Below are 26,952 nucleotides of genomic sequence, written 5' to 3'. Positions count from 1 at the left end.
ACGTGCACAGGTGTAATCAGCAGGCAAGAAAAAGAAAATAAAGTGGAAAAGCACTTCAGATTACCGAGGAGCTCAGTGAACTCTGTAATTACGAGGGATTCCTACGAAACAAATAATTCCTTTGTCCAAGGGCAGCAAATGTCCCGTAATCAGTTCAGGGCTTGCAGTCCACCTGGAGAAGGCATCACTAAAATGTGTGCTTGGGTAATCGCTTCTCCATTGCGAGGGAGTTTAATGGAAAAGAAAAGGATCCACCCTGAAGTTTAAAGACGGACCCAGTCATCGCTTTTTTTTCCCTCTCATATTTATTCGAGAGCAGAACTTGGAGCCTGAGGCAGAGATACAAAAAATAAAACAGCAATAGGATTCCGCTGAATTAGAAAAAATGACTGAAAATAAACAAAGCATCTCTTGTTAAAATGGGACGCTTGTGGTGGGCAGTCTGAATTGAATCAGTTACATTTAATTTACATTTTCATTGATCCTTCCCACTGAAATATTGCTCTGAAAGGCCAGTTACACTAAACTGTTTATTCAGAAATATTCCAGTTATTTCCTACTATACTGTCATGAAAATTAGGGTTTTGGCTATCCAGAGGGACGGCATGTTGGCTTCTGCCCAAGTGAGGCACTAAAATCACGGCTGGGATTAGGAACAGGCAGGAAGGAAGGGCAGGAAGAAAATCATTGGGTGCGATTCATGTACTTTGAAAACAGAAAATCCTGGGGGGCAGAGAGGGGGAAGGCAGGCAGCTTTTCCCCACTGGAGTAAGAAAAGCCCTTTTGTGCTCACAGTGTTGGGATTTCATCCTTTATCTGTGGCTTTATTGTTCGTGCTGCTCCTAGCACCCACAGGGGTCACATCAGCAGAGCAGCCATGGTGTATTTTAAGCGTGCAGGCGTTAGTTCCTTAACTGATCCTCCTCCTCCTCCCTGGGGCTTGGATGCAGGGCCCCGGCACCTCAGTGGGTTTCCTGACTCTCCTGAGGATCGTATTTCTTGCTCCTGGGTAGGGACAGCCAGAAAAAGATTGCTGCTGAGGTCCCCGTGGCTGTGCCACCAGGCTGTGGGCAAGCAGGTGGCCACAGCCCCCATCTCTCCTTGGCCACGCACCCAAGCAGCCTGGTGATGGGCATCCCCAAAATCACATCCAGTGCTTTCATTCAGCTACAGCTTCCAAACCAGAGCACCCAGGGACCAGAGGTGCTGCCCACCCCAGCCCGATGGCTTCAGCAGGGATGGCTGTGGTTGGGTGGGAAGCCCTGGCTCAGGAACACGTCCCTCACCTCTCTGCCCGAGCCTCGTGACCAGCAGGGAGGGCTTCCCCACAGCTCATGGCCAAAAGAGTGGGGGAAAAGAGTAATCAGCATCCATGGAAATAACAAGCTCTCCATTTCTGATTGTGGGTTTTGCCTGTGTTTTTATTTCTTACGCTGAAACTATTTTTCCCAGCACCTGTGAAATGACTGCTAAGTGACCTCAGTAAATTTTGCTTCTCACCAAGCTTTTGTTTCATTTTTCAGCCTCAACAAGTGGTTCAAAAGAAGCCTGCTCAGGTAAGAAAAAATGCTTTAAATTCCTTACTCTATCTTAAATTGAATACGTCTTCAGTATTTAAACTGGTAAAGAGTGAGGGGAAATGCATCAATAATATGAAATGGAGGATAGCTGCTGGCTTGTTAGGCACAGCCACCCAGACAATTCACGTGGTGGCCCTCAGGAAGGAGAGGAAGCAGCAGTGGAACTGCTTGAAGTGGAAGGTGCTTGCTCAGAAATGTCCTCAGAAATGTCATTTATGCAACCTCCACCTGGTGCAGACAACACAGCCACACAAATGTCTGGTGCCAGTCCAGCTTGAGCTGGGCACCCTGGGCAACCATGAGCCTGGGCTGCTTGCAGGAAGGGGGGACACAGGTGTAAAACCCTTCTCCCCACTGGTATAAAAGAGTCTCTAAATCCACAGAAAAAAAATAGACTGAACTTGATAATTAAACCATCTTAAATACTAATGCATTTGAGGATCTTTTGTTGGATGGCGTTTTTCTTCTTTAACACCTTGGACAAAGTGCAAGCTAAGGTGTAATGAAACCAAACAGTGCGTTTATGGTCTTCTCCTCCATTTTCTTTCCCCAGCCCACTCATGCCAAAAACAAACAAACAAACAAAAAAACATTCCAAGTCTGCCACTTTGTTATGTATGCTGCAGCAGAGAAGAGTATGTGGGCATGGGAGCAGGTCTGCAGAAAAGGTTCATTGCTTTTCTGGAGAGAGGTCCGCTTTCAGAAGGGAATAATGCCTCTGTTTTTCTACCGTACGGTTTTAATACAGTATCGTACAGTGTACACTATTGTAATGTCTCCCGTAATCTGAATTAAGAGCTGTTACATAAGAAACAGAAAACATCCTAGCTGTGAGTTGAAGGGGTGAGATGATGCAACACTCAAAAGTATGCAGAGGAATCAGGTTTCTGCAAAAGGAATCAATACACTCACAGTAGTGGTGAATGAGTGGGGCTGGCTATGATATTAATGCCTCCTAATGGCAGAGATAACATTCAGGATGAATGTGGTAGTATCTCGAAGGAAGGTAAATTTTGCAAGGAGAGGTAATGTCTTTTATTGGGCCAGCTTATGGAAGAAACGCAGCAACCGTCCCCGAGGACTTACCTTCTGACTGCAACACACAATTCAAAACACGCCGAGTTGGTCTAATAAAAGATATTTCCTCTCCCTGGTCTCACTTACATCCTTCAACTGCTAGGGCCGCAATCATGCTGTTCCTCCCGCAGCCTGGTAGTAAATCTGTCGGTGGGCACAAAGCCAGCCGTCTCCTCCGTGGCACCTGGGGGCTCAAATCGTGCTGTGCCAAGGAGGCCAAGCCCAGGAGGTGAAGATGGGGGCTGTTTGCACTGCCGGTACCCCCGGTGGGTGGCAGGGAGCTCATGCCCATGGGGGTCGGCAGGATAAAGGGGTCTGGAGCTTGTAGCCCTGCCTCTAGCCAGGCAGAAACCGTGCTTCCCATAGTGTTGCTTGCACCTCCATTTCCCCAAGCACTTAGTCGTGAGTGTTTTGTGTGAATATTAATCGAGTGAGAGGAAGAAATGCCTGGGACCAAGGCTGAGGTGGGGTGTCAGAGGATGGAGCGGGGACCCGGGACTCATCGCTTGGTAGCAGAACAAAGTAAGGACAGATTTCATGATGTAGGAGTTTGAACCGGGATTCCCTGTATAGACCTTCTTGTCCTTTATTTCCCGAAACGGTGACTGGTGGGGATGCCACAGGGTGTTTCAGCCGCAGCCGCTGCTGCACGGTGCCTCTGCAGCATCTCCGTGGTTGGGGAGGGCAAGAGAGAGAAAAGGAGGCCCTTTGACAGTCCCATTAGTAATGGAAATGTTTGCATAGAAAACGAGGAGGCACAGAAGAATGCATGAAAGGAGAGAGAAGGCTTTTTAGCAATCCCCAGTCATCACAACACAACTAGTGAAATTGCAGTCTTTAAATTATTTGTGTGCCATGTCTTCACTCAGAGAACATTTCTTTTTTTAATCCTTGGCCTGAGGGATTTTCAATGAAATCATTGACTTGTCTTTAACCCTTCCTGCTCTAAATAGGCCCTGCTCCCACACTTAGGCTGACACAACATCGCATTTTTGCTGGCTGTGGGTGTGCAGCGGAGAAAAAAAATGTATATTGCTGTGATCAAGTCTTCCTGAGGCTAAAAGAAGGAAGAGGTAAAACAGTGTGATTCCTGGGACGGCGAGGAGCTTCATGCTGCTGGTTTTCACTGGAGTCCGGTTGCCTTTCTCCGTTGTCTTTTTACACTACTGAATTTCCCTTTAAAGGAGGGAGGTACAGACTCAGAATTAACAACACGAACATGAGCTCATGCAGGCTTCCTAATCTGAGCTGTCTAAGGAAATAGTGATAAATTATATAAACATGGGGACTACATGGAAGTTCATGGAGGATAATGTAAATCTTACACTACATTCAGAGGAATCTCTTCCTTTTCCATCTGTTTCCTTCAAAATATCCTCCCAGATGGCTTTACCATGTGGCAGTCTGGATTAAGTTAGAAATGTATCCTTTCTTCATCAGTGAGGACTGTAAGAGGTTGCAGTCAAGACCTGCTGTGTGATGGTGTGCATGTTACCCCACTCTGCCATGGTAAAAGGGGCAGAAAACCCGGGTCAGGGTTTTCCCTGTTATCTCTGAGTGCTGTGCTTTGAATTTCTGGCATTTTCCAAAAGATTTCTGTTAGTGGTAGTTTACATCACTGTTGCTCTTGTTCCTGTTGCTACTGCATATGCCTCTTGGTTTTGTTTTATGTTTAAAAATGTAGAAGCAGCAAAACCAGATAGAATTCTTCTATTCATCGTAGCTCCTTTCCCATCACCTTTTCCCAGGTTTTAAGCATTGTGCAGGGCTCTTCCATGCTCTAAATTTCTTTATGGATGTCTAATGTCCAGTTTAGGGCCATGCAGATGCCAAAATAATCCTTCTGTGATATTTTCAAACATTCTCAGAGCTGTAAAGATCGACCATAAGACAAATCCTACAGTAAACTCCACTGGACATCTGCCCACCCATATTATTAATACAAAGCTTTAAATAATATAGTCTGTACACACGTTTTTGATGGTCACTGATGCATCCTCTCACACTTCCTTGGGGAAATGAGGAGAAGATAGCAAGCCTAACTGCACGTCATCAGTAAATTCAGCTTATTCGTGTAATTATGTGCCTAAACCTCAAAACCAAGAAGCTCCTTTTAAATCCTCTCTGTCTCCAAAGAATGGGCAGTCATAACTTATAAGTGTGATGAGGTAATATTCTTACCAGGGTGTAAAAATAAGCAGGCCAAATAGAAATTTCTGCATTTCCTTGTTTTTAAGCTATTTGTAGCAGCTGTAGCCTCAGCCATATGGGGGAGTTACACTCTTAAGTAATGCAAAGGAAATAGATATTTTTAGGAAAACATCATGAAAGCTATCAAAGTTTTCTGGAAACAGGACATGTTTTATTTTTATCATTTCTGGAGAGAAGAAATGCAGTGAGTGTAGAACAGCCCTTTGAAAACTTTCTTATAATCTCTTTGGGAGGTCTATTAAAATCTGAAATCCTTGCAGTCTCTTAAGTTTGTGTCTGAGTCTGAAAGACAGCATATCACTCACTCCAAGTCTAAGTGTACTTTTCACCTAATGCTAAGCACATTAGGTGCTTTTAAAACAAAAACAAAACAAATAAATCCCAACAAGAAAAAGAGCAAAAAAGAAAAGCATTGTTTTGTATAAGAAAGTAAATGCAGCTTCACTGCATTTTTTCATCTTACTCAGCTCTTAGGCTTGGTATCAATAAAGTTGTGCATGTTAATTAGTCATAATGCATATACACCTCACGGCTTCAGGTTGTATGTGTTCCCCATCTGCCTCCATCACATGTGCACTTGATGTAGGACAAGCAGTAAATCCTAAAAGCGTCAGACAGGCTCTGCAGCCCAGGACTTGCACTGATGATTCACACATTCATATGCAGCCCAGAAGCATCAGGCTTCGTGAGTGCAGCTGAGCCCAGGAGACGTGGTGCTTGTGGGGCAGGTCTGACACGCTGGGACAGCCTGTCTGGGGGCCCCACTGTGCCCAAATAAGGCGTCACCTCTTTGCACTGTGCAGTGCATCTGCACTTCCACAAGCTTCAGATGTTCTGCATACCTGCTACCACCACATGGGGATTTTTGTCTTGTTCTCTCCAGGAAATCCCAGAGAGAAATGTGGTCAAAAATAACCCAAAGGTTCCGTGTTAGCAAGGACTCAGGCTGAAAGAAAATCCTAGTGTCACAGAAAGCCTGGCAAATCACTCACAGCCACACGGGTGCACTGACATGTCGAAGAGAATGTGTCCCTGCCCAAGCCCACCCCAAGCCCTTCCCAGTGGGGAATATTGCAGCTTTGCTCATCGCAGCCATGGCTGTAGAAACACCTCCGCCCTGGGGGTGGACCTGCTTCCCTGGGGTTTCCACGCTCTTCCCGCTGCATCCAGCAAGCTGTTTTGTGTGTCCTGTACTTTTTGTGTATTTACTGATAAGGAGAATTGGAAAGCTGTCAGTTCCCAGAGGGAGAAAACTTTATTTTCCGTATGTAGATGGAATTTTACACTTCAGTGTGTGTTTCATGTGTGTTGTGCATACCACTCCAGAACATCCTCTGAACGGTTGAGTTACCATTCTTTTATTAGTGTTATTTTTAAAGCAAACACCGAATGTTTTCCCAAAGACAGTGGTAGAGGCCATCTTATATATGCTGGAGGCCCCAGGCACCACGTGCACACACGTGGAGCAAGTGGATATCATGATATCACAGCTCAGTGAGCCTGGACTCACTGCACCTCCCCATGTGGGCCATGGTCCCAGGGGAGCTGCCCAAGGTTTTCCCAGTGCAGGTAAACCCTAGACCTGCTGTGGGGCCCCCCAGCTCAGTGTCCTCCCTCCCACCACCGCCAGACAGGGGGCAATGCTTATGGTGCTGGCCAGGGTTTTATTTGCATAAATAGCTTCGCGATGAAATAACCTGTTTTTACTGACCTTCTTCCCCATAGGTGTCCTTGGAAGGTTAGTTTTTCCAAAGCTTCACATTATTATGATCGCTTGAGTTTTTTTTTTAAATCAAAATAGGATTTAATTTTGGGTTTTGCTTTGGAAAAACCTTCCAGATTTTGATTCTGAGTGTTCTTGTAACATTGGTCTGATTTGAGGAGATTGTTTTAACAAATGGATGAAAATGTCTTATGAAGAAAGGGCTTGGGTTTGAAAAGTAGCCTTTATTGTGGCCATTTCTGTTGTTCCAAGCAACCTATAAGGATTGCTTAGCATAAGATGCAAATAAATAAATAAATAAATAAATAAGAATAATCCGAAATTTGTGGATTAGAGCTAGAGTCATGAAGGAATTAGGTAGGTACCTGTACTGCAGGAAGGACGTTACCATTCCTCTGGAAGTGGTCCAAATCTGATTTTAAGGGAGTCAGGAAAGCCTCTTACTTTCCACGTAAATACAGTAGATAGGGTCTCAAGGAGGTTGACAGTCTTTAAGGTCTTACTTTCTTTCTCCTTTCAGGGTAGAATGGTGGCAACTGCATGATGTGGTTTCCAGAGGAAGACATTCTCAGTCTTCTTTTATGGTTGGTTTATTGTGACGGGGAGTCTGAACGGTTTGTCTAAAATTTAAAAAAAAAAAAAAAGCACAGTTTTTTGAAACAAACACAAAAATATGTGGGGAAAAATAAAGAAGGTGCAGTTACCGGTTCTGTGAAATGCTGTGCTAAAGAATGAGGTCTAGAATAGGAAGTCGGGCATTTCTGATAGCAAATATTTTGTTATTTATATGACATAACTTCTGAATAGAATCTGAATAATATAAATCAGTGAGACCTAAATACCCAAATCATTTTAAGAATCAAATTTCCAAAGTTTAAGGGTTTATGATTCTTATTTATTACATAACCATGATAGAGTAACATTTTTGAGATTGCTGCTTCCAGAAATTTGGATTTAAATAAATGAAACAAAGGAGTAGAAAAAATATGTGATGGGAAGGAAGCAAAGAATAGAAAAAAATATCTTTAGTACAGGAGTATATTCAGATATTCGGTTGCTTTAAAAGAATAAGAAGTCAGAAATACAGTGATCTGAAGATGTAGGTTGCTGCTCAATGAGGCACTCTTTTTTCATATTTTTATGGTTTCTTTTATTGATGGTGGTAGGCACACACTGGCCTCTCCGTGTCAGGATGGCAAGCACTGCCAGTAAGTATAGTCCCATGGAGTGAACGCCGGGCCAGAGTCATCTACCGAACACAAATTTTATGAAAAACACTTTCATAAAAATTGCTTTTGCTCACAGCAAAATACTTAAATACTTATTTATTTTCTTCAGCTGAACCCCATTATGTTATAAAAAAAAATACAAAAAGAGCTCCCCCAGCATTTCCACCATTTCATAGAGAATGCAAAGGGAACAGACAGATGGGTTTTACAAAGGTAGTTAAACATGTAATTGTTCATTAGAAACCACTACTTCACTTAACAGCGACTTGGTAGATACTCAAATAACCTTGGTAATACAACCCTCAAGTTTTTTGGTCTAAATTTACCGATATATCCAGGCTGCCAGAATTTGGGTGTTCATAGAGAGGAGCACCAAATGCCCTGCTCTCTGTTTGCCCAGTTTCTCTCGGAGCCAGCGGACACCTTAGCTGCATTGCAAAACCGAGGGACAAGCTCACAGCTGTGCCTGCCCAGCAGCTGCACTGCTGCAAGGCACTGCCTGCCCCAGGCTCTTGTCTCAGGTTTCTGGGGACTTAGAAGCCCTCTGTACCCTCTGCCAGCAGCCAGGATTTGGGGGGTGGTGGTGGGAGTGGAATGAGTTTTGCAGGGGAGCAGGAGCAGCCTGCTTCTCACAGCACAGGAGGAAAATAGTTTGGATAAGCCCCAGCTTCACAGCAGAACCTGCCTTAGTGCTGAATTATGCATCCCCTTGCTTGGCGTGCCCATGGTACACAACACAGGCTGAGTGCCTGTCCCTTTGTCCCCATATGCTGACTGAGGAGCAGAAGTGTCCCAGTCACCCATGATGGGTGATCCTTATGCTTCCTTTGAATCTGCTAGTGCTGAGCACTGCAGTGTGCAAGCTTATTTTCAGGCAAGTCTTGCTGTGCCTTGATCCCCCCTCTGTTAAAACCAAGATGCTCCTTACGTGAGGGAATTATGAGCATGCATACTTTCATGATTTTATGTGACCTAAACAGAATCAGATCGTGGAAGATACTTTTGCTTCATGGTTTTCTGGGGACTAGCTGGGGGATTCGGAGTCTTATGTGCTGCAACATGCAGCTCAGGAGATGTCCTGGCTTTGTCGGCCAGCTTCTGAACAGTCACAAGGCAAAAAAAGGTTATTTTAACTCTTTAAATATGCTACACTTAATGTCCTTGACACAAGCCCTAGCACAGGAAGCCACCATCTGAATGCAGCACTGGTCACACATTTGCCAATTCGATACAGACATGCTATCGGGTTGCTGCTCTTTCCCGGGGTGCTGAGCAAGGCCTGCTCCTAAAATGCTCCCTGCAGAGGAAAGGACACAGAAACATCCTGGAACTACAACCACTGAGCAGCTCCATGCATGGCACTCGGGACAGGCTCTGCAGCTGATGGCTGGGAGGCTGAAGGGGTGAGCTAAAACCTTTTCATGTCCTTGCATTCTGCCCACCTCCTGGTTCTCCCTTTGCAGCTTGGGGAAGAAGCCCACCATGGGCAGGTGATGGCTGTGGACAGGCAGGCTTTGTGTTTGACCCCAAGGCTGTGACCACGGAAGCTGCTGAGAGACACCCCCTCCAGTTCAAAACCTGGCTCTGATTTGACACGAACCAAAATCTCGCTAACAATAGCCAGAAGAGACGGGGCTGTGACGTGTGCCTGGGAAACACCACTGAGAAAGATGGCTGGGCAGGGAACAGTGTTTACAGAATGTCAGTCAAGAGTAAATTAAACAGTGCTACTTTTACATACATGTACTATGTATTTTGGCCGAGGTTTCCAAGAGTAACAAGAGTCTGTACTGCTAATACTTGGGCATCCAACTTCACAGGCATACAGGATTCTAGGAAGTATTGGGCCACCCCCTGAAAATCTGGATTATTTTAGGATGTTTCCAGAATGATATCCAGAAAGTTGAAACTACCAGAACAATCAGCCTTTGGACATCTGGCAATAAAAATAATCAAAATGCTAATTAGCCAAGATGAGGCATGTCAGAAGGCTGTGCAGAAAGAAAGCACCCTTTTCACTAAGAGGTTGGTTACGGAGCCTCTCATAAAGGCTCTGCACCTTTCACAATCAAGCATTATTGCTGTTCCTCCACACCTAGCTGAAGTCACTGAAAAATGCCCTAATTCTTGGCAGAAATATTAATAAGTGTCCAAGGGCTGTAACCCAGCTCATCTACTACACTGAAAAACAAGGGATATAAGCCCTCTCTAACTGAGATTGTCCTCAGGGTTATGTGATATGATCTTAAACAACAAAACTACAATCCGCTTCTAGGAATTGCTGCATCTTTGCTATGCATCTTTGCTTGTTCAGGACCATATAAATTTTGTTGCAAATTATATGTTAAGAATGGGATATGCTGTAATGGAGGTTGAATAAGAGACATAATGAGAATGGAAGTTAAGACCAAAGAAAATACATTTGTCATCTGTTAAATAATTTGCTAGAATAGTCAGTTACAGTATGTGCATACCAGCAGTATTAAAAAAGATTTGGCTAGGGAAAATAGCAGTATGCTCAGCCCTCATTAACTGATATACATCTTTAAACATGTTCTGGAAGGAAGCAATAAGAAGCCAATATTTTATTTTATTCTGGGGTTTCCATGGCACTGGGGGAATTTTATAAGGTCCCCTTGTTGCCCAAAATAACAGTCTTAGAATAGAAGAATAAGGAGTATTTCACAGCTACTCTGTCAGTCACTACGGGGCATTTGTGGAATTCAGCGAATTTAGTTCCTTGAAATCAGTGCTGCCATGCTACCCTGGGTGGACATCTGGCCTCCCTGGGCAAGCCCGTCAGCTTGTGACACCTGTGCCAAACATTAAGGCTGGGACGGACAAGCTGGACCTATGAGCACGCCTCCTCCCATGCAAACTCACAGAGGAAATCTCAGGCAAAGAATTTGTGCAAGTCAATGCACAATAAAATCACAAAGGACACTCTAAAACCACTTATGGACAGAGTAAAATTTGGGAAGCATCACAGCCTCTTAGTAGACTATGCAGTGAGACATGCTCCTAAGTACTTAAATGTTGAAGGCTACAGGAATATGTAGGTGTTTTTCAGACATCAGCACATTGCCAAATAGTGCATAAAGGACCCACCTCCGCCTTTGGGCAGTCCAATATTTATAAGTGTCTCAAGTGCCTCCTTATAGGACCTAAATAAATAAATGTGCTTTTCTCACAGAGGCTGGAAATAAGCCATTCAAAATGACTGCCTAACTGTTGGGCATTGTAGCACTCACACCACCATAGCAAACTATCTCATGGATCCTGTTTCATTGGGATCGTTCAATGCCACAAATGTTAAATTCTTTATGAAGTCTGCTCCACCAGATGTTGAGCATCACCCTGATGAAGTTCTGCTGCTGATCTTGCTGTAAGGCATTTCTGGAAATTCCAGAATGTTTTCAAAAAATGTTGGCCAAAATCTCTCTTTAGGAATGACTGTTGCATGTATTAAAAAGGGATATGATATTGCCAATGTACTTTGTGCATTACCTCTGATCTGTTGATGTAGTCATGTTGTTAAGGGCTGATCTCTGATCTCAGGTTTGGAGAGCTATTTGCCACACAACAACCATGGGAAAGGAGAAGGAGAGAAAAAAAAATAATAATAAAAAAAGAATCACCCACATTCTGCCCGAATTCAGATCTCAGATTTCCCACATCCTGGTATTTAATTTCTCACAGAGTTACCAATGGTTGATCTCACGGCAGGATTAGTGGGAAGAAAAATGAGAGCTCCATTGAAACCAGACTTGAGTCTGGAAAGATGGGACATGTGAGCTCTAGGACCAGGGAGATATCAGATTCAGGGTAGTGAATGGCTTCCCCCCAACCCTTTCCCTGATAATCACGCTTATTTTCAGGGAAAATCTGGAAACTGAAATCAGAATAGTAGAGAGACAGTTACAATATGTTAGGCGGCTCGCCCATCACTTTAATAGCCTCCTGAGAACTGTGTTATATGGTGGGGTATTAACTGTAATTTATATTAGTATTTTTTATGTTTAGGAAGAGGAGAATAGATTAACATTGAGGTATAAATTGCAGTAAATCTGTCTCACTCCTAAAAGAAAATGTGTTTTGAACACACATTTCCAGCAGGAACCTTTTCTGATTTGATTATAGAATATAGATGTGTTCAATTGGAAAAGAAACTCCCATAAAAGGCTCTATAATCAAAAGGAAATAATCACTATCTATTAAGTTGGACAGGCCCACTCCATTTAAATCAAACTATCTTGCTTAGAGAAAGAAAAAGCTTCACCCTGTGGTAACCCGAGTCGCAGCACAGATGGAACTTGAAAAGTTGGGTTCCTGCTCCATGCTGAAGAGGGCCGTACTTTATTGCCCTTCGCACCAGATTGTGTGGAGATATTCAAGAAGTTGAAAAATCTTTAAATGCATCGCACTAAATCCTTTAGGAGTTGAACATATTAAGATGACAAGAAGAGTATGTCATTAGACCATAACTACCCTTTTTGGATTACCTGGTATTTGTAGATTTATTGGCAAGATGGCTTAAATTAGGGATATATTTTTAGCCTGCAGCATTACATAATAAAATAGCAGCAGAATTCTTTGCAGTAAAAAGGAGAAGGGATGGGGGGGAGTTTATTAAAACCAACAGAAAGCTCTCTGATTTTGCACTCCTTGCCTGCACAAAGAGGTGCTCCACGGTTACACAATCAGTAAAGTTTGCAAGAAAAGCATTCCCATTACCCCATTTTGCTCAGGAGTCGTCGCCGTGCCTTTCGCTGCAGACCTGCTGTTTAGTCTGAAACCGAAAATTAAACCCAGAACTTCAGCTCTCAAAGTTAAATACTCTGCTTTACTGCCAGCACACAGCCTCACCAGTGTCTGTGTGGTAAGATCTATGATTAAACTCTTCAGACATTTTTAAAAGCATTTTACAAGTCTGTTAAGCTTTAGTGTTTTTTCTTTTCTTTTTTTTTTTTTTTTTAAGAAAAAAAAATCATTTAGCTGAATTATACCGCAAAGTCTCACATGAACTCTGCTGAACCAAATGAGAGGGCCCAGCCTCGCTATCTATCTTTCTGAAATATGTTTCTCATTTGGGGGGCTTTTCGGAGCACAGCTTGGGGAAGGTAGAGCCGCCTATGTTGAACTCCTTCCTTCACAATCGGAAAAGACGTGCAGGGAAGACCAGGGGAGCTTCAGAAAGCGCGGTGGCCGCCGTGGCCTCCTCCAGCACAGCTCCTTGCAGGCTCCGCTCCCCACGGGCCCCGGCGCGGGGCGGGTTACGGGTTACGGGTTATGTGCGGGGCCACGAGCTGCTCGTTCGGGAGCCTTCAGGCCCGGTGCTCGTAAAAATGTCACCGGCGCACTTCCCCTTTGAAAGGCCCTTTTATCTTACCCTCCCACAGCCCCTCTCCAGTGGGCAGGCAGGCTTGACCGGGAAGCTGCTGCCTGGCCTTCCCGCATAGCTGGGCCCTAATGAGGTGTGTGCGGCTCTTGGCTGCAGGTTTTCAATCTCTTTCTTATTACTTCAAAGCTGCTGCTCCAAGGCTCAGACAAGTTTGATCACTTGGCAAAATCTCTCAGCTGGGACTCAAAAGGAAGACGTTTTATTTTATTATTTATCATTACGGATAGATAGCTGGTCCCAAACCGCAGTTGCCAGTGGCTCTGTAAACGGAGCCGTAATGCTTTTTTAAGTGATAAAGGATTGGAGGTGAATAACTTCTGGCAGTTGCTTCCTGTCTGTAACAAGCAGTCATTTTGAGGGGAAAAAAAAATAGAATAGAAATCTAACAGGCCTTACTTTATTCTCCTTTTCATGTTGTAAAATAAGAGTGGGGAGCAAAAGGTAAGCAATGTGGGTCTGACCCTCATTTCAAAGCCTGTCCTGGTGTCCGTCTCCCTACGTCTTTTCCATGCCAGGAGCCAGACCTTCACTGTAGTTCTTCCTCCATCACCAAACACAAAATATACACGGTTATCAACGCTATATACACAGTTATCAATGCTGCCAAAGGAAGGCAGGGTTATTCAGGTTTGCCTACATGGGCTCCAGGATCCTTCTGAGCTTTTCAATATCCACTGTCAGCAAAAGAAGAGTTTATGCAGTGGCCTACAGGGTTTTATTGGATTCTAAAAGCCTAAGGATTTTTTTTTTCTCTTTCATGTAATTGTTGACATACGTATTAGTAATTAGAGGGTATTATTATAGCCTCTTCTTGCCTTATGCTCCAGTCTGGCTTTTTGGCTCTGGAGCGTGGAGTCCTGTGTGAATGCAGAGCAGTTTACCACTCCTCCAGTTTACAGCCTCCACAAGAGGTTTGTAAGAGCAGCTTCTCAAGAGTTGGGGTTGGTCCAGCTCAGTTGTATATGTTTCTAACGGCATCGCTGCCTTCTTTCTGTAATATTTTATTTCCTTCCCACCGGAACTGTTTACATCTTGTGGGGCTGAAGCTCTCCAAGACAAAATATGTCTCTGTCAGTGTTAGAACAGCACCCATGACTGCTTCAAGCACCATTTTTGCCTGAGGTCTCTGCTTTGCAGGCTTTAAATGGTGCTTCCTGCAAAATTCTTCTGACCAGTACTGAGATTTTGCTGGAGATTTTCACTCTCCTTTTAATCACATGGGGAACAGATTTTTTCAAAGTGTTTTGACCTGCGTAGGTCAAAAAGGCATTTGCTGTACTCAGATGCCAAAACGCGTTTAAGAAATCTGGCCTGACGTAATTTAGACAGCTGAGTCTCAATTTCAAAAGGCTTCAGCAGTGCCGGCTTTAGCACTGAGCGACCTGCTGCCTTGCAGAAACCTCACTGCTGAGTTAACATCAGGGCTGCTGTAAAATCCATGGCAAAGCTGGGCACCTGAAATGAGTGTTCATTTGTGCCCATCTGTAGAAGATATTGAGAGGCAGAGCCTAAAGTAGGTATTTTTCAGGGTATCTAAACGCAGACTAGTGTAATTCCTGTCTCTGGAAGTTCTCAGTGTGAGCTCTCCTGGATTACAAATTCTGTGTCAGATAATCCCTTTCTCTCAACCAGAAAGAGTCATTGTCACTCCATTATATCAAACTGTTCTCCTAGTGGCAGATAAGCTAGGAGATAGAGAAATATTTTTGTATTCCCCTTAATCTAAAGGGAAGAAAGCTGTTATAACATAGAGAAGAATGTCCTGTCCTGAAGGGATGCTCCTAAGCGCTGTCCTGGTCCCCTTCTGTTACCCAAACCTGTGACTTATGGACCAAAACTTGGCCAAATCTTGAAAGACACTTCTACCAGTAGAGGAAAGTGATCTGTAGGAGCGGTTTGTGGGTGCGCAAGGATGGTAGCTCTCTCTGACCTCTGCCACTGCTGCTGGTCTGGAATATGTTGTTGGTAGTGATTCTCAGCTTGACAGCATCTGAGTCCCAGGGCAGCCCCAGCAACTTCATTCCAGCTGCCCCAGCTAGAGTACACTTCCTCCAGCAGCTGGGGATGTGGATTATCCAGTAATCCCCATGAGCAGCCTTCTTGCTAGTAAAGCAGGATTGTTCCAGCAGTGAAGGGAGAGGACACCTTCAATTTACTTAGTAAGTCTGTGCATCTGAAAAGCCACAGGCTGATCACCTGCAGAACAGCATCAGTATTTTGCTTTGTTTTCTCTGCTGCATTTCCATCCCTCACAATATTTGGTGATTTATGTAAAAGTGGAGTGACTTCAACAGACAAAAGATACATCCTCCATATACAGCAGCTGGGTGGGTAGGCATCTTCATAGGAGGTAGAAAACCCAGCTTGAAGTATCTGGTTCAAATCAGAGAGCATGGGGATTTCAAAACAAGCCTGCATGTGAGTTTCCAAACCAGTACTATTGCATACATGCACAATCACAGAGGAGCATTATTCTTGCTCTCTGATGTGCATTGCCTTCCTGACTGTGAGGCAACCTTTGAGGACATCTCCAAATCGAAGTGAGCTTTAAGATGCTTGCCAGCTCTTAGACTGCTCCCAAGAGTGTTAGGCAGCTCTGCATATGCCCACCAGTTTGCAGACAGGCATTAGGAAGGTTAAGCAGCAGCTCACTAAGCCTACTTGTTAGTATTCCAACATTGGATTCCCACTGTGGTTGTCTGCAGCCTTTTGAAGGCCAACAGGTGACAAGGTGGACCATCAGAGGCTAAGTCCCCAGTGACTTAGGTGTTGAAAGCAAAAATGTTTTTTTCCAGCCCTTAAATGTCATCCCCCAACTGCCCCATCAGCTGTCACCTCTCCATTTGTCTCTCTCTTTATCTTTAATGTCATCAAAATACCAAGAGTTTTGCTTCCTTGGCGGGACCTGCCTGCTTGCTATCCTCAGAGCTGTCCCATGCCGTAGTCAATGTCTGTGTTGTGTCAAATGCAGAACCAGCGTGTCAGAGTTTTCAACTGCGTTTTTAACCACCAGGCTGGAGAAGTTGATCTCTCCCTTGCATGATAGCAGTGACAGTACACAGAAATTGCTTGCCTGCTGGCTGGTTGACTCATATGTGGTGATGGTGGTCTCTTCTGCCCTAATAAATCCTTTTATTCTGATGTGTGCAGTAAATACCTGTAACAATTCGAGCTCTGGATCCAGATTCTTGAATTTAGCTTTGCTTTACTGCTGAGTGACTGCTGTCATGGGCTCAGCAGGGCTGCGTGGTGACTGATGGCCTCTCGGAGCAGGAGCTCCAGCTCTTGCCAGCACGCTTTGCGGAGGGCGAAGCAGCTTGAAGCAAAAGATCCCACCCTAAGCTTCACACAAAGCAAACTGACTCTGAGTGCCTGTTAGTGCTGTGGGAATTTCTAAAGGAGTTTGTTGGCCATGGAGCAGTCAGGATGACACTGTGTCTTGGCTGGGCACAGCCCGGGCCTCTGCAACTGCAATAGGAGGCACTGGCTTCGGGGACTCCTCTGAAAATATTAGCTTGCATGCCAGGGGATTTCAGACAAGTTAGCAGACAATGGTCCACAGTCTGCAAGTTGCTCTTGTCAGCAGTTCTTTTTGACATATCTATTCAAGCATACCCTCTCGGGCTTAGAAAGCAGCCAGCAAAATCTGTGCCAATAGCAAATACTTTGTTATAAAATAAAAGCTCCAACAAATTCAGAGGCTCCATATGTACCATTACTGTGATCCTCCAGTTCATCTCACAAAATTGGTTCTAGTTTTTTAAAACTACCATTCAGAGATTCATGAGCAGAAGGTGAAAAAAAATGAATTGCCAGCTGAATTGCCAGCGAGTTTCTGGAGGCAGACAATTAACCTTGAAGTAGCTGTAAAGGAGTTATGTCCCAGGGAATTAGAAGAGAATAAACATCTTTATAAAAATGCAAAACAGTTGCTCTTCTGCAGGTGGGGGGATGCTGTTGTCAAAAAGGAACAATTGTCTCATCATCAGCTTTTGCTATGACCACCATCAGGGGGTCCACTAAAAAAGAGAGGCACAAGGATGTGCAATGCCTGAGCTAAGCCTGCCTGTTCTTGAGGGCACCAGGATGCTGCTCACTGCTTGTGTTGCCAGCAAAATAACATAATCCAGCCAAACGTGGGTCACCAAATGGAAGCCTCAGCTCAGAGGCAGATCCGCTGTGTCACCTGCACAGGATGACATGGGAAGGAAGTCCCTTGGGAACAAGAGATAACTGACATGGAAAGGCTCTGTGATTTACATATGGATGGTGCCGCCACTGAGCTTTATGAATGAGGTGTATGTGCTCCTAGTTATCACTTCACATATCCCTACTATTTACCCATTTGCTTCTTTTTTCCCAGTGGAGAGCCTTTGAAGGCATAAACACAGCATCATGGCTCTGGAGAGGGTTAATGTGTCCAGTTCTCTCAACACTGCTGTCCTGTGCCTTTTTATGTGTCCTGGAGTCCAGCAGTCTTCTGGTCTGGCTGCTGGGTGCCAAACAAGATACACAGGGCATCTAAAATGGTGTCGGGCTCCCATCTTCAGGCATCTGGGTCCTTCCTCTCCTGCTGGGACCCTACATCAGGGAGAGGTGAGGGTGCATCATGGGCAGGTCCCAGTCCAGTGAGCGCATCTTCCAGCCATGTGCCAATGGTGCCCCACAAGAAAAGACCTTATAAACATTTGTGCACATACAAGTTTTGAAGAAAGACTTCCCAGTGCTCTTTTTTAGAGGGAGGGACAGCAGCTCCCCATCACTCCCTGCTTGGTAGGGTAGTTATAGCAATTCATGGGGCTGGATTGCAGTCTGTCCTACAATATCATGCTGTGACCTGCAGCAGCTCAAGGTAAACGTGCCAGGGGCAGGACGTGCCAAGTAAAACTGCCTCTGCAGTGTGCTGTGTCAGTCAGCTGCAGCGAATATGTGTATGTGGGGCACACGGGTGCGTGGGGAGCTCACCCCAAACTGGCCACTCTTGGAGGCTGGGAGTTACACATCAGAGTGTGTAGCCATCCCATTGTGCTTGTCCCGTTCCCCTTAAGCTCTGGCCACGGCTTCCCTGCTAGCTGAACCCCATCTGGTCAGTTTGAAGCATTCTCAGGTTTCCCTCCGCAGCCTGCTACCCCAGCCCCTCGCCAGCTTGCTGCAGCAGAAAGCAACCAGGGGAGTAGCTGTTCAAGGCAAAACTGGGTCGAGGAACGTTTACGCTCAATTAACACATGTCACCATTCTGTCTCCACAACTGCAGTGAACGCACCTCAAAAGTGAGAACAACCTGAATTAAGGCTGCCTGTAATGTGAAACCTCTGCTGCCTGCCCCAGCGCTTCCTGGGGTGGTGTTTCTGAATTTATGCTCTGCATGGCTATCACGCTGTGACTGAGTGACTTGGATTTCTAACGTCTGCTCTAATGACTGTGCTTTGCTCCTCAGTTTTTGCCCTTCTCTTCAGCTTGATCGGAAGCACATCTGGAGTTACAAAGTATTTCACTCCAGCCCAAGTTCCTCCTTTGACTATGATACATGGCAATGCCACCAACATTGATCGGGGCTGCGAGGACTTGTGAGTCCCCGGAGGGTGCCCCGTAACGGTGGAGCATCCTTCCCCTGAGGTGCCCGAAGCCCTGATGTCCCACGCAGAGCATGCCAGGGGGTCTCTGGCTGTGCTGCTCCAGTGCAGAGCTGGTCTGCGACTTGTAAGGGGTACAAAGAGTTTCCAAAGCACCTTCCCCCCTCTGTCTTTTGGGGAGAGGTGGGTGTGGGTGCTGCACACGCAAAGGCTGGGCTGAGATCACAGCTGCACAACCTTCTGATATTTGTAAACTTTTTTTTTTCTTTTTTTTTTTTAACCAGTGCAAAAAATCCGGCTCTGTTCCTGTCACACATCTGCATTTTCTCTTTCAGAACCTCAACTCACTCCTTCCTTTGGGTCCCTCCATGCATATATGTCTGATTTGTATTATCCCTTTGTTTGAATTGTAAGCACTTCAGAGCAGCAATCATGTCTCCATCTGTGTCTTGACAAGGGACTTACATGATAGGTTGGCTTAAAACCACCCGTCTGTAACTGAGCTATCTTAGGCTTTTGCAAGGAATGAACTTAATGAAGAAAAGTTTTCTTTTTGCTGCACAACAATCTGATCTCTTTGCCAGCTTTTTTTTTTTTTTTCATGAGAAAAGTCTTTCCCAAGACTGATGTGAATTTGAAAGGCAGAGCTGCCAGTCTCAAGTATTATTGATAATCAGTTTATTATTTAAATATTGTGGTGGTTTTAGCTTGCTTTTTGGTTTCTCATACTTCCAGTTACTACAAGTGCACATTTGCAGATACATATCCTTTATTAAATTAATATGTATGTATATATAGATAGATGAAGGGTGACCTTCTCATTCATTTTCTTGGTCACAGCAGCAGAGGCTACAAGGAAAAAATGCTGTGAGATTCACAGTAAAAATCACTGGAGTGGGCAACTCTTTAACTAAAAATAGGCTGGGCTCAGAAATATGTCCTTCTACATACTTTCCTGTCCCCTGTCCATGTAACACTGTGTAGTCCATGTTCTTGAAAAGTGAGTCAATCAGGTGGCAGTGCTATCCTGACAAGCCAGGTGTAAATCAAAGTGAGCTGCCCAAATGTGTGCTGTGGTCTTTTGGGACAACCGGGGGTGTCCCTGGTTTGGGGCTGTAAGGAGTTAGGCATGCGATCATCATCAAATGCCATTAACCAAATGTTATAACATGTCATAATGTTATGTTAAGAGCATGGAACCCACAGTTGTATTTTTTAACTGAAATACTTGGAGGCAAAGTTGTTGTTTTGGATGGTCATCCTCACCTCTGAATTTTCAATACACAAACCAACATATTTTGCTCCGTCTCCGCACACATAGTCCAAATTAGCTCTTAATTAGGTGCATGTAGATACCATTTTTCTTCTTGTCTGAGATGTAACAGACACAGTCCCATTCTGTGAGGAAGATAAGCGGGGAAAAGGCACTACATGATAACAGGATTAGACGGAGTGTGAGCACCCGTCCCCCAACGCTGCGAGGGACGGAGCAAAATTCGCTTAATGGCTTCGTGAGTCAGGGATCGTTTTCACAGCAGCACTCCAAATACAACCGTGCTACGAGTGGAAATGACTTGTTGTGAGGAAGAAACTGTTTATCTGCATGATAGATTGGTGTCTTCTGGAATTTAAATATTAATTGAAAAGTCAAGGTCAGAGGGCAGCTGACACTTGACTTTGCTCTCTTTCCTCCATCCACGGCTTTGATCATGCTACATCTTTCTTTGTGCCTGGTGCTCGAGAGAATATCCCGGGGTCATGGCCCGCTTCCTAGTCAAGAGGTATAAACCTCCTGGCTTAACCGGCTGGGGCCTGGCTTTAGCGGGGGGCAGGGGTCTGAAGGCAGAGGGGGGAGCGTTTGCTTCATGCTTTTCACATTTCCCACATAACCCAAAGCAGACTAAACAAAACCAGTGTGAAATCTCATGGCTTGATGCCGCTATGGTTATATTTTTTAAGCTGTCATCCATTCATTTATACTTATGTTTATTCCCTGGATTTACAGCTTTTTTTTTCACTCTTTTCTTGTGGGGGGGCTGAAGCCTTTTGAAAGGGGATTGCAGTGAGCAGTGGCCTATGATTAAAGCTGTGTGTTTTTTCTTGATGCCGCTCTTCTGCAGCAGTGTCACACATGGTAGCATTTAGGAGCCCTTCACAGCTGAGGTGTTTCAAACACTAATGAATGGAAGTTTGGCCATATAATGCAGACAAGCTTGAAGGCATGCTCTGCTGAATGGTGTACTGTAGTGGCCTGGGAAAGGAAGAGAGTTATAAATTGTGTCAGTTAGCCACCCAGACAAAATGAAGCCATGTGGAAAATCAAATCTATTAAAGTATGAAGACTGTTATAAGCTGTTTTAAGCTGGTCATTCTTAAAAGGTCTCAGTTGGCTGAGGGGGTAAATTCCTATTCTTCCTAGATCTTTTTCATGTGCTGGCTTAGGTGATGATGTGCAGGATTTGATAAAAAACAACCTTTCACTCGCAGCCCCTTTTATCAGAAATGTTTATTGCCCCCGGTTTACCGCCCGTGTCCTGAAAGGCCCAGCGCATTGGTTAAATAAGCAGCGTAAGAGCGCTGCGTTCAGTCAGGCCTGCTGAAGGCAAACATGAGGGCAGCACCAGGGCAGAGCTGAGGAGGAGGAGAAGGCTTTCCAGAGCACCCACTTGACATTGGATACCCTCTCAAAATGCTTTCCAGTTTCTGGAAAGGCCCGTGACAGAACACGACAGGGCTTTCTTTTTCTTGGCACCCCCTGGGGTAGGAGGAGAGCCCAGCAAACCACGGTGGTGTGATTGGGATCGGGGGACCTTCTTATCCTTCCCAAGGTGGCTTTTTGAGAGGTCAAAGGAGCTGTAAAGAGCGTTTTGTTAGCTCAGGATGCAATTGTCAGCTGCATGAGAGAAGGAGGTGACAGCCTAAGACCCATGCTCACCATGTATTTATTTTTCCTTTTTATATGTTCTAGGAAGAGACTGAAGAAACGTCCTCACAAGAATCTGCAGAGGAAGACTAGGAGACCGCACCATGCAATTTCTACCTCATCAGCAGTTGGGTCTTTTGAAGGGAGAAGACACTGCCTTGACCACTTATTTTCTATTGCCATGGTCTTTCCACTTTTGCCTGGGGGAAAAAAAAATCGCATAACCTTAAAAAGGATTTGACTAATCATCTTCTTTGTAATCCCTTCACAGTCCCAGGTTTAGTGAAAAACTGCTGTAACACAATGGGGACACAGATTAACGATGCAACTTTTAATTACTGTTTTCTTTTTTCTTAACCTACTAATAGTTTGTTTGAGCTGCTAAGTAAGGGTGACTGGGTCAAGAAGAGCTCCAGATCAGGTTTAAGTCATTCACTGCACTGCATATGAACAAGAAACTTGTAACATATTAATTATAATGGGCATTGAAATAGGAAAGGCTTGGTGTGTAACACTAGGCCTTGCAACACTTCCAGCAACCCACTCCCTACTTAGTGTACTCCCTGTTTTAGAACACCAAAGATAAGGGATAGATACTACTTTTTTTTTTTTTTTTTCGTAACCTTCTTGTAGACTTGTACTTGATTTTTTTATTTTTTTTTAAGACTTACTGTTATTTCAGGAAAAAAATGAAAGCTGATCTCTCACTTCATTCAGCTGGTAATCAGAAGAAAGAAAGCAACACGAAAAAGGTACTTTCATTTTGCAAAAGGGAAGAAAGACAAAGATACGTTGTATAGTTACAGATACAAACATATCAGCAGAAGTAGTAATAAACAAAACGAACAGCCCTCACCTTCTGGACAATAGGAAGTCCGACAGAGTCGGCTTTCTGTAGAGCCAGGTGTTTTCTGTGGAAACAGAAATGACTGCCACCAAACACTTAAGCCATTAATGACTAAGTCTTTATCAAGAAAAGTGTTTTAAAACATATAGAAAGGTACCTCAAAATTAATATTGAATTTGTCTGAACAAAATAATCCAGATGTTTTAGTAGCTTAAACTAATTCCACTCACCCCATACCAGGTTTCAAACAAAACGAATCTCTTCTCATTACTCATCAGTCATGATGTAAGAACCAACACCATGTACCTCAGCTAAGCTTGTGTATTACTTTAAGCAATGTATTTTGACATAGGATGGTTCACTGTGCACCTCTGTGCCGGTGGCATTTCTCCATCTTTTCATTCAAAGCAGCACTTTTAGCAACAGATGCAATATTACCCCACTATTCAATACTACCTCTGATTTTTACAATTAACTCAACAGACTGATAAATACATGCTGCTATACACATTCAATGCAGGAAATTTTTACTGGGTAGATAATCACGAGTATCTGCATTTTGCCCTTATTTCTACTTCAACACTTAATTGCAGTTAAGGAAGCAATATCTTTATTGTGTTTCGGCATGACTATGTATTTTTCTTTCTCCTTTTTTTTTTTTAATGTACTTACCCTATTCTCTGCTAGACTTCTGTGTAATGTACTGTTAACTTGAATATATTTTTGTACTGAATTGCTGATAGGTTTGTAAGGATAATTTTCTTCAATGACACTACATGACATAGAAAAAAAATTTAGCTGTAATGTTTAAATATTACTGTCCAAGTTTGTACCTCAAGTGAATTGTTTAAAGAAATGGACTAATTGATTGACAAAGACCTACCTCCAGACTTTAAATGGAATGAACTTGTTACTTTCAGCATTAGTTTTGAGACGTTTGAAACAGTTAGGACTGCAACTAATCCCTAATTCAAAACTATTTTTGTAAAATAACTTGTGGAAAATGAACACGTTTTAAATTACTTTCGTATTAAAAAAAAAAAAATGAACAAAAAAAAACCTTCAAAGAAACTTGAAGCTTTGTAGGTGGGAAGCAACAAGCTCAGCTTTTGCATAATGCAATCACGAATATGTGTTTAAAAAAAAAATTAGTAGATTGTAAGAAAATACTTGACAAGTATGTTCATGTATTTTACACAAATGTGATTTTGTAATATGTTTCAGCCAGATTTATTTTAAATGCTTCTTATGTAGAGGTTTTTTATTCTCCTCTCTCTCACTCTTTTTTTTCCCCTTTTTTTCCTCTTTCTCTCTTCCTATTTCATTTTCTCTCTTTCTGTTTAATTTCCCTTCTTCCTCTCCTAGTCAGTACTTTGTAACATTGTATTAATAACTGGGCCAGGGGTAGGTTCTCAGGAAGGCGTCTGTTGGTATGGCTTTATTAGCAAGCCAAACGCAGTTAAAGGTAACTACTTGCTGGCTTCTTCCAAGAGGCAGTGTCAAGAACTGCGGACCTCCTCAAAAGACTGCAGAGGGTTCATTGTCGGAGATCGCTGAGAAAGAGCTGATCGGAGTGTTAAAACGAGACACGTTGATATTAAGTGAATGGGAAATAATCCCAGCTATGCAGTAGCTCTAGCAGGCCAAATCCAGCGTCACTTGAAGTCAGTAGAAGGAATTCTGCTGACTTCAAAGGGCATCGAATCGAGCCTTAGCAAATCCCTTTTTATTTTTTGCCTTTTTTTGAAACCACAGTATTCAGCGGCTGACACAGAAATAATCACTCTGTGTGTGTCACACTTCAACCTCCGAGAGACTTACCACTCTGATGAACTGAATCTTGTATTTTCTATATATTGTAGTACAATCAAAACACATTACTACCTCTTAGGGCCTACTATACCTCATTTTTTCAGACTGAAAAATTGCATGTGGCCATTGAATCAGTGAGAACATCATAAAATTTTTTATATATATAGTTTATTTTTGTGGGAGATAAATTTTATACGACTGTTCTTTGCTGTCAGTGGTCACTGCTAACTAAGACTGGACATTTAACTCTTCTACCATTTCTGCAAGAGAGGTGTGTTTGCAGGAAAAAGAAAAAAACGCTTCAAGATGTTTAACTACAGTTTACTTTTCCTTTTGAGTGTCTTCTAACTTTTCGCTTTGTTCTTTGTGTAGAGTTGCTGTCTACGATTGTACTTTGAATCGCTTGCTTGTTGAAAATGTTCCTTTAATGGATTATCACAGTCTGTTCAGCACAATAAACATCATAGCCTCTGTGATCCCCATGTTGTTTGATTCTTAGACTTTTGTCACAGTTCCATAAAATGAGTAATAAAGTTTGGTCACAGTGACCAAATTTGTAAAAGCTTTGCATACAAGTAGTCTTCTTTGTCGCAGGACCGTAGGCGCGTGTCTGAGAAGAGCATTTGTTGTCAGGGGCCCCCAGGGTGGGTGCTTGGCGGGGGGCACGTTACAAATGTCCACTCAAGGAGAAGCACTCACTCCCAGCATGGGGCTCGCCGTGCACGGGGAGCGGAGGTGCCACCAGCCAGATGGAAGCACCACAGCACGGGTGAGGCTGAAGTGGGTTTTGTTGCCCTGCCTTGGGCCTGCCGGGGGGGGTCTGCCAAATTTAGGGGCCTTCTCCTCTGGTTAGGCCAGATCACAATTTGTATCCAAGGCAGTTTACAGAGTTTACGTTATGCAGACATCAGGTTAAAAATAGAGATGGAGGAGTGCAAGCTGCGGTAAATCCCTCCTCCATGGAGGCAGCAGGTGAGCACACACTCACCTTCCTTCCTTGGGACACTTGGGCTCTGTCCTGTGCAGCCTCCTGGCTTCTCCAGCTGCTTTGGGGCCAATGTGAGGAGGTGGCACGAAGCTTGACCTTACCCTTAGGCACGTCCTTAGGCTGAGAGCTGCTGCAGATACTCAGATGAGCCTAAATCCATAACCCTCTTCTCTGGGGCTCTGGGGAAGTGCTTTATCATCTGAACTTGCACAAAAAGTGAGCAGTACCAGAGCAGCAGGGCTTCTCAGTGCACTTAGATGCCTGTTTTCCACATCCCTGATAGTTCAGGTGGGAAGGAAACACTTGAGTACTCAGATCAGCTGGGACAGGGACGTGGCTGGGTGTCACCTGGGACACAACTGAGATGCTCAGGAAACTACACTAAAACTTAGACCCCAAATTTGTCGCAGGTGGGTTGTGCAGATTTTTTCTGGCTTCCCCACCTCATTTGCTCTTACGTGGTCCCATGGCCTCCTACAGCGGGATTTAGGGACTGTGGTGCATGTCCATTCATTCATATTTGCAACCATGCCCCTGTCACCTAAGGTGGTTGTTCAGGTTTAAATTCCTCAGATATTTAGTTTTACACATTCCTTGTGTTCACTCATTTGCAAACTATCCACCTAATCTGTTTCGGCCTAGTAACCTCTGCTCTCCCAGGGGCTTTATGGCATGTTCCCTTTGGACTTGGTTACTCGTAAAATAGCCAAAATACAATCACAAAATGTGTGTTAAGTAGTAACACACATTCAGTCCTGAGTCAGAGACGTGAGTAATTGCATTCCTCGTGTTATGTATCCTCTTCTCCTTTCCTCTCTCACCCAGCTCGGTGGTAGGAAAGGATCGTTCCACCTCTCAGTCTTCCTGGTGGTCTTCTTCCCTGGGCTTGCCATCGCTTAGCTCTTCCTGTTATTTCATCTGATGTGATGCTCCAGCTGTAACCCGCCCACCTGACGGATCAGCCAAGTGGCTGAACTTCTGCTACCCTGTGCTCAACTCCCCTCTACTTATTAATCATTCCTCCAGTTTGCTTCACTCCCACTTCCCTTCTTGGGGCATCTTCCAATAAACTTTTGCACGCTTTTATGCCACAGTGGGACTATTTGTATGTATAAAACCAATTGGCTTCTGCTGGATCGAGGCCTGTGTTTGTCTAGCATCCAAGGCCGCTTTATCCAAAATGCCTGTGGCAAGGGTCATATTAAGTTTCTGCTTTAGCTTTCCACTCCCATCACATCACAGTCACACAGAGACAGGGAATTACTGAAAGCTGGTGCTGCCAGTGCCTTGCACAGCAATTTAATTGTCCATAGCTTTATTTTAAACCAAAACATCTGCTCCGGTTGTCATTAGAGACAGGATCCAACACAATGGCTACAACGTGTTCCCCCGATCGCAAGACAGGAGTCAGATTTGTCACCTGGAGCCCGAATGAAGTAATGTTTCCCACCCTGACACCTTTGCATACTTGGATGCAGAATTTCTCTCTCAGAGAATTCATCCTTAACCTCCCACCATCTTCCTTATCACATTATTTTTCAAATATACAAAGAGGCTTAAGCATACAGCCTTTAGTACAAATGAAGGT

The 26,952-nt window shown here is 44.0% G+C and overlaps 1 protein-coding gene across 5 annotated transcripts in view; it reads left to right on the top strand.

Annotated features, from left to right (window-relative positions):
- Nucleotides 1-24,852, top strand: part of HMGA2 (high mobility group AT-hook 2) — a 112,949-nt gene extending 88,097 nt beyond the window's left edge. For 3 of the 5 annotated variants that reach the window (XR_011091947.1, XR_011091946.1, XM_068669288.1), the window contains 2 exons: nucleotides 1,524-1,556; nucleotides 21,763-24,852. Coding sequence is in view for 3 of the 5 variants with exons in the window: in XM_068669288.1 (XP_068525389.1) it covers nucleotides 1,524-1,556; nucleotides 21,763-21,810 (81 nt within the window). In the remaining 2 variants the exon portion in view is untranslated. Of the gene's footprint in view, nucleotides 1-1,523; nucleotides 1,557-7,111; nucleotides 7,176-21,762 lie in introns of all 5 variants that reach the window. The other 2 variants (XM_068669289.1, XM_068669290.1) reach the window with 2 other exon arrangements.
- Nucleotides 24,853-26,952: the final 2,100 nt, after the last annotated feature.

Source organism: Anas acuta, chromosome 1 (assembly GCF_963932015.1).
Source record: "Anas acuta chromosome 1, bAnaAcu1.1, whole genome shotgun sequence".
Classification (NCBI taxonomy): Eukaryota; Metazoa; Chordata; class Aves; order Anseriformes; family Anatidae; genus Anas; species Anas acuta.
This window is presented reverse-complemented; position numbering and strand designations above follow the sequence as displayed.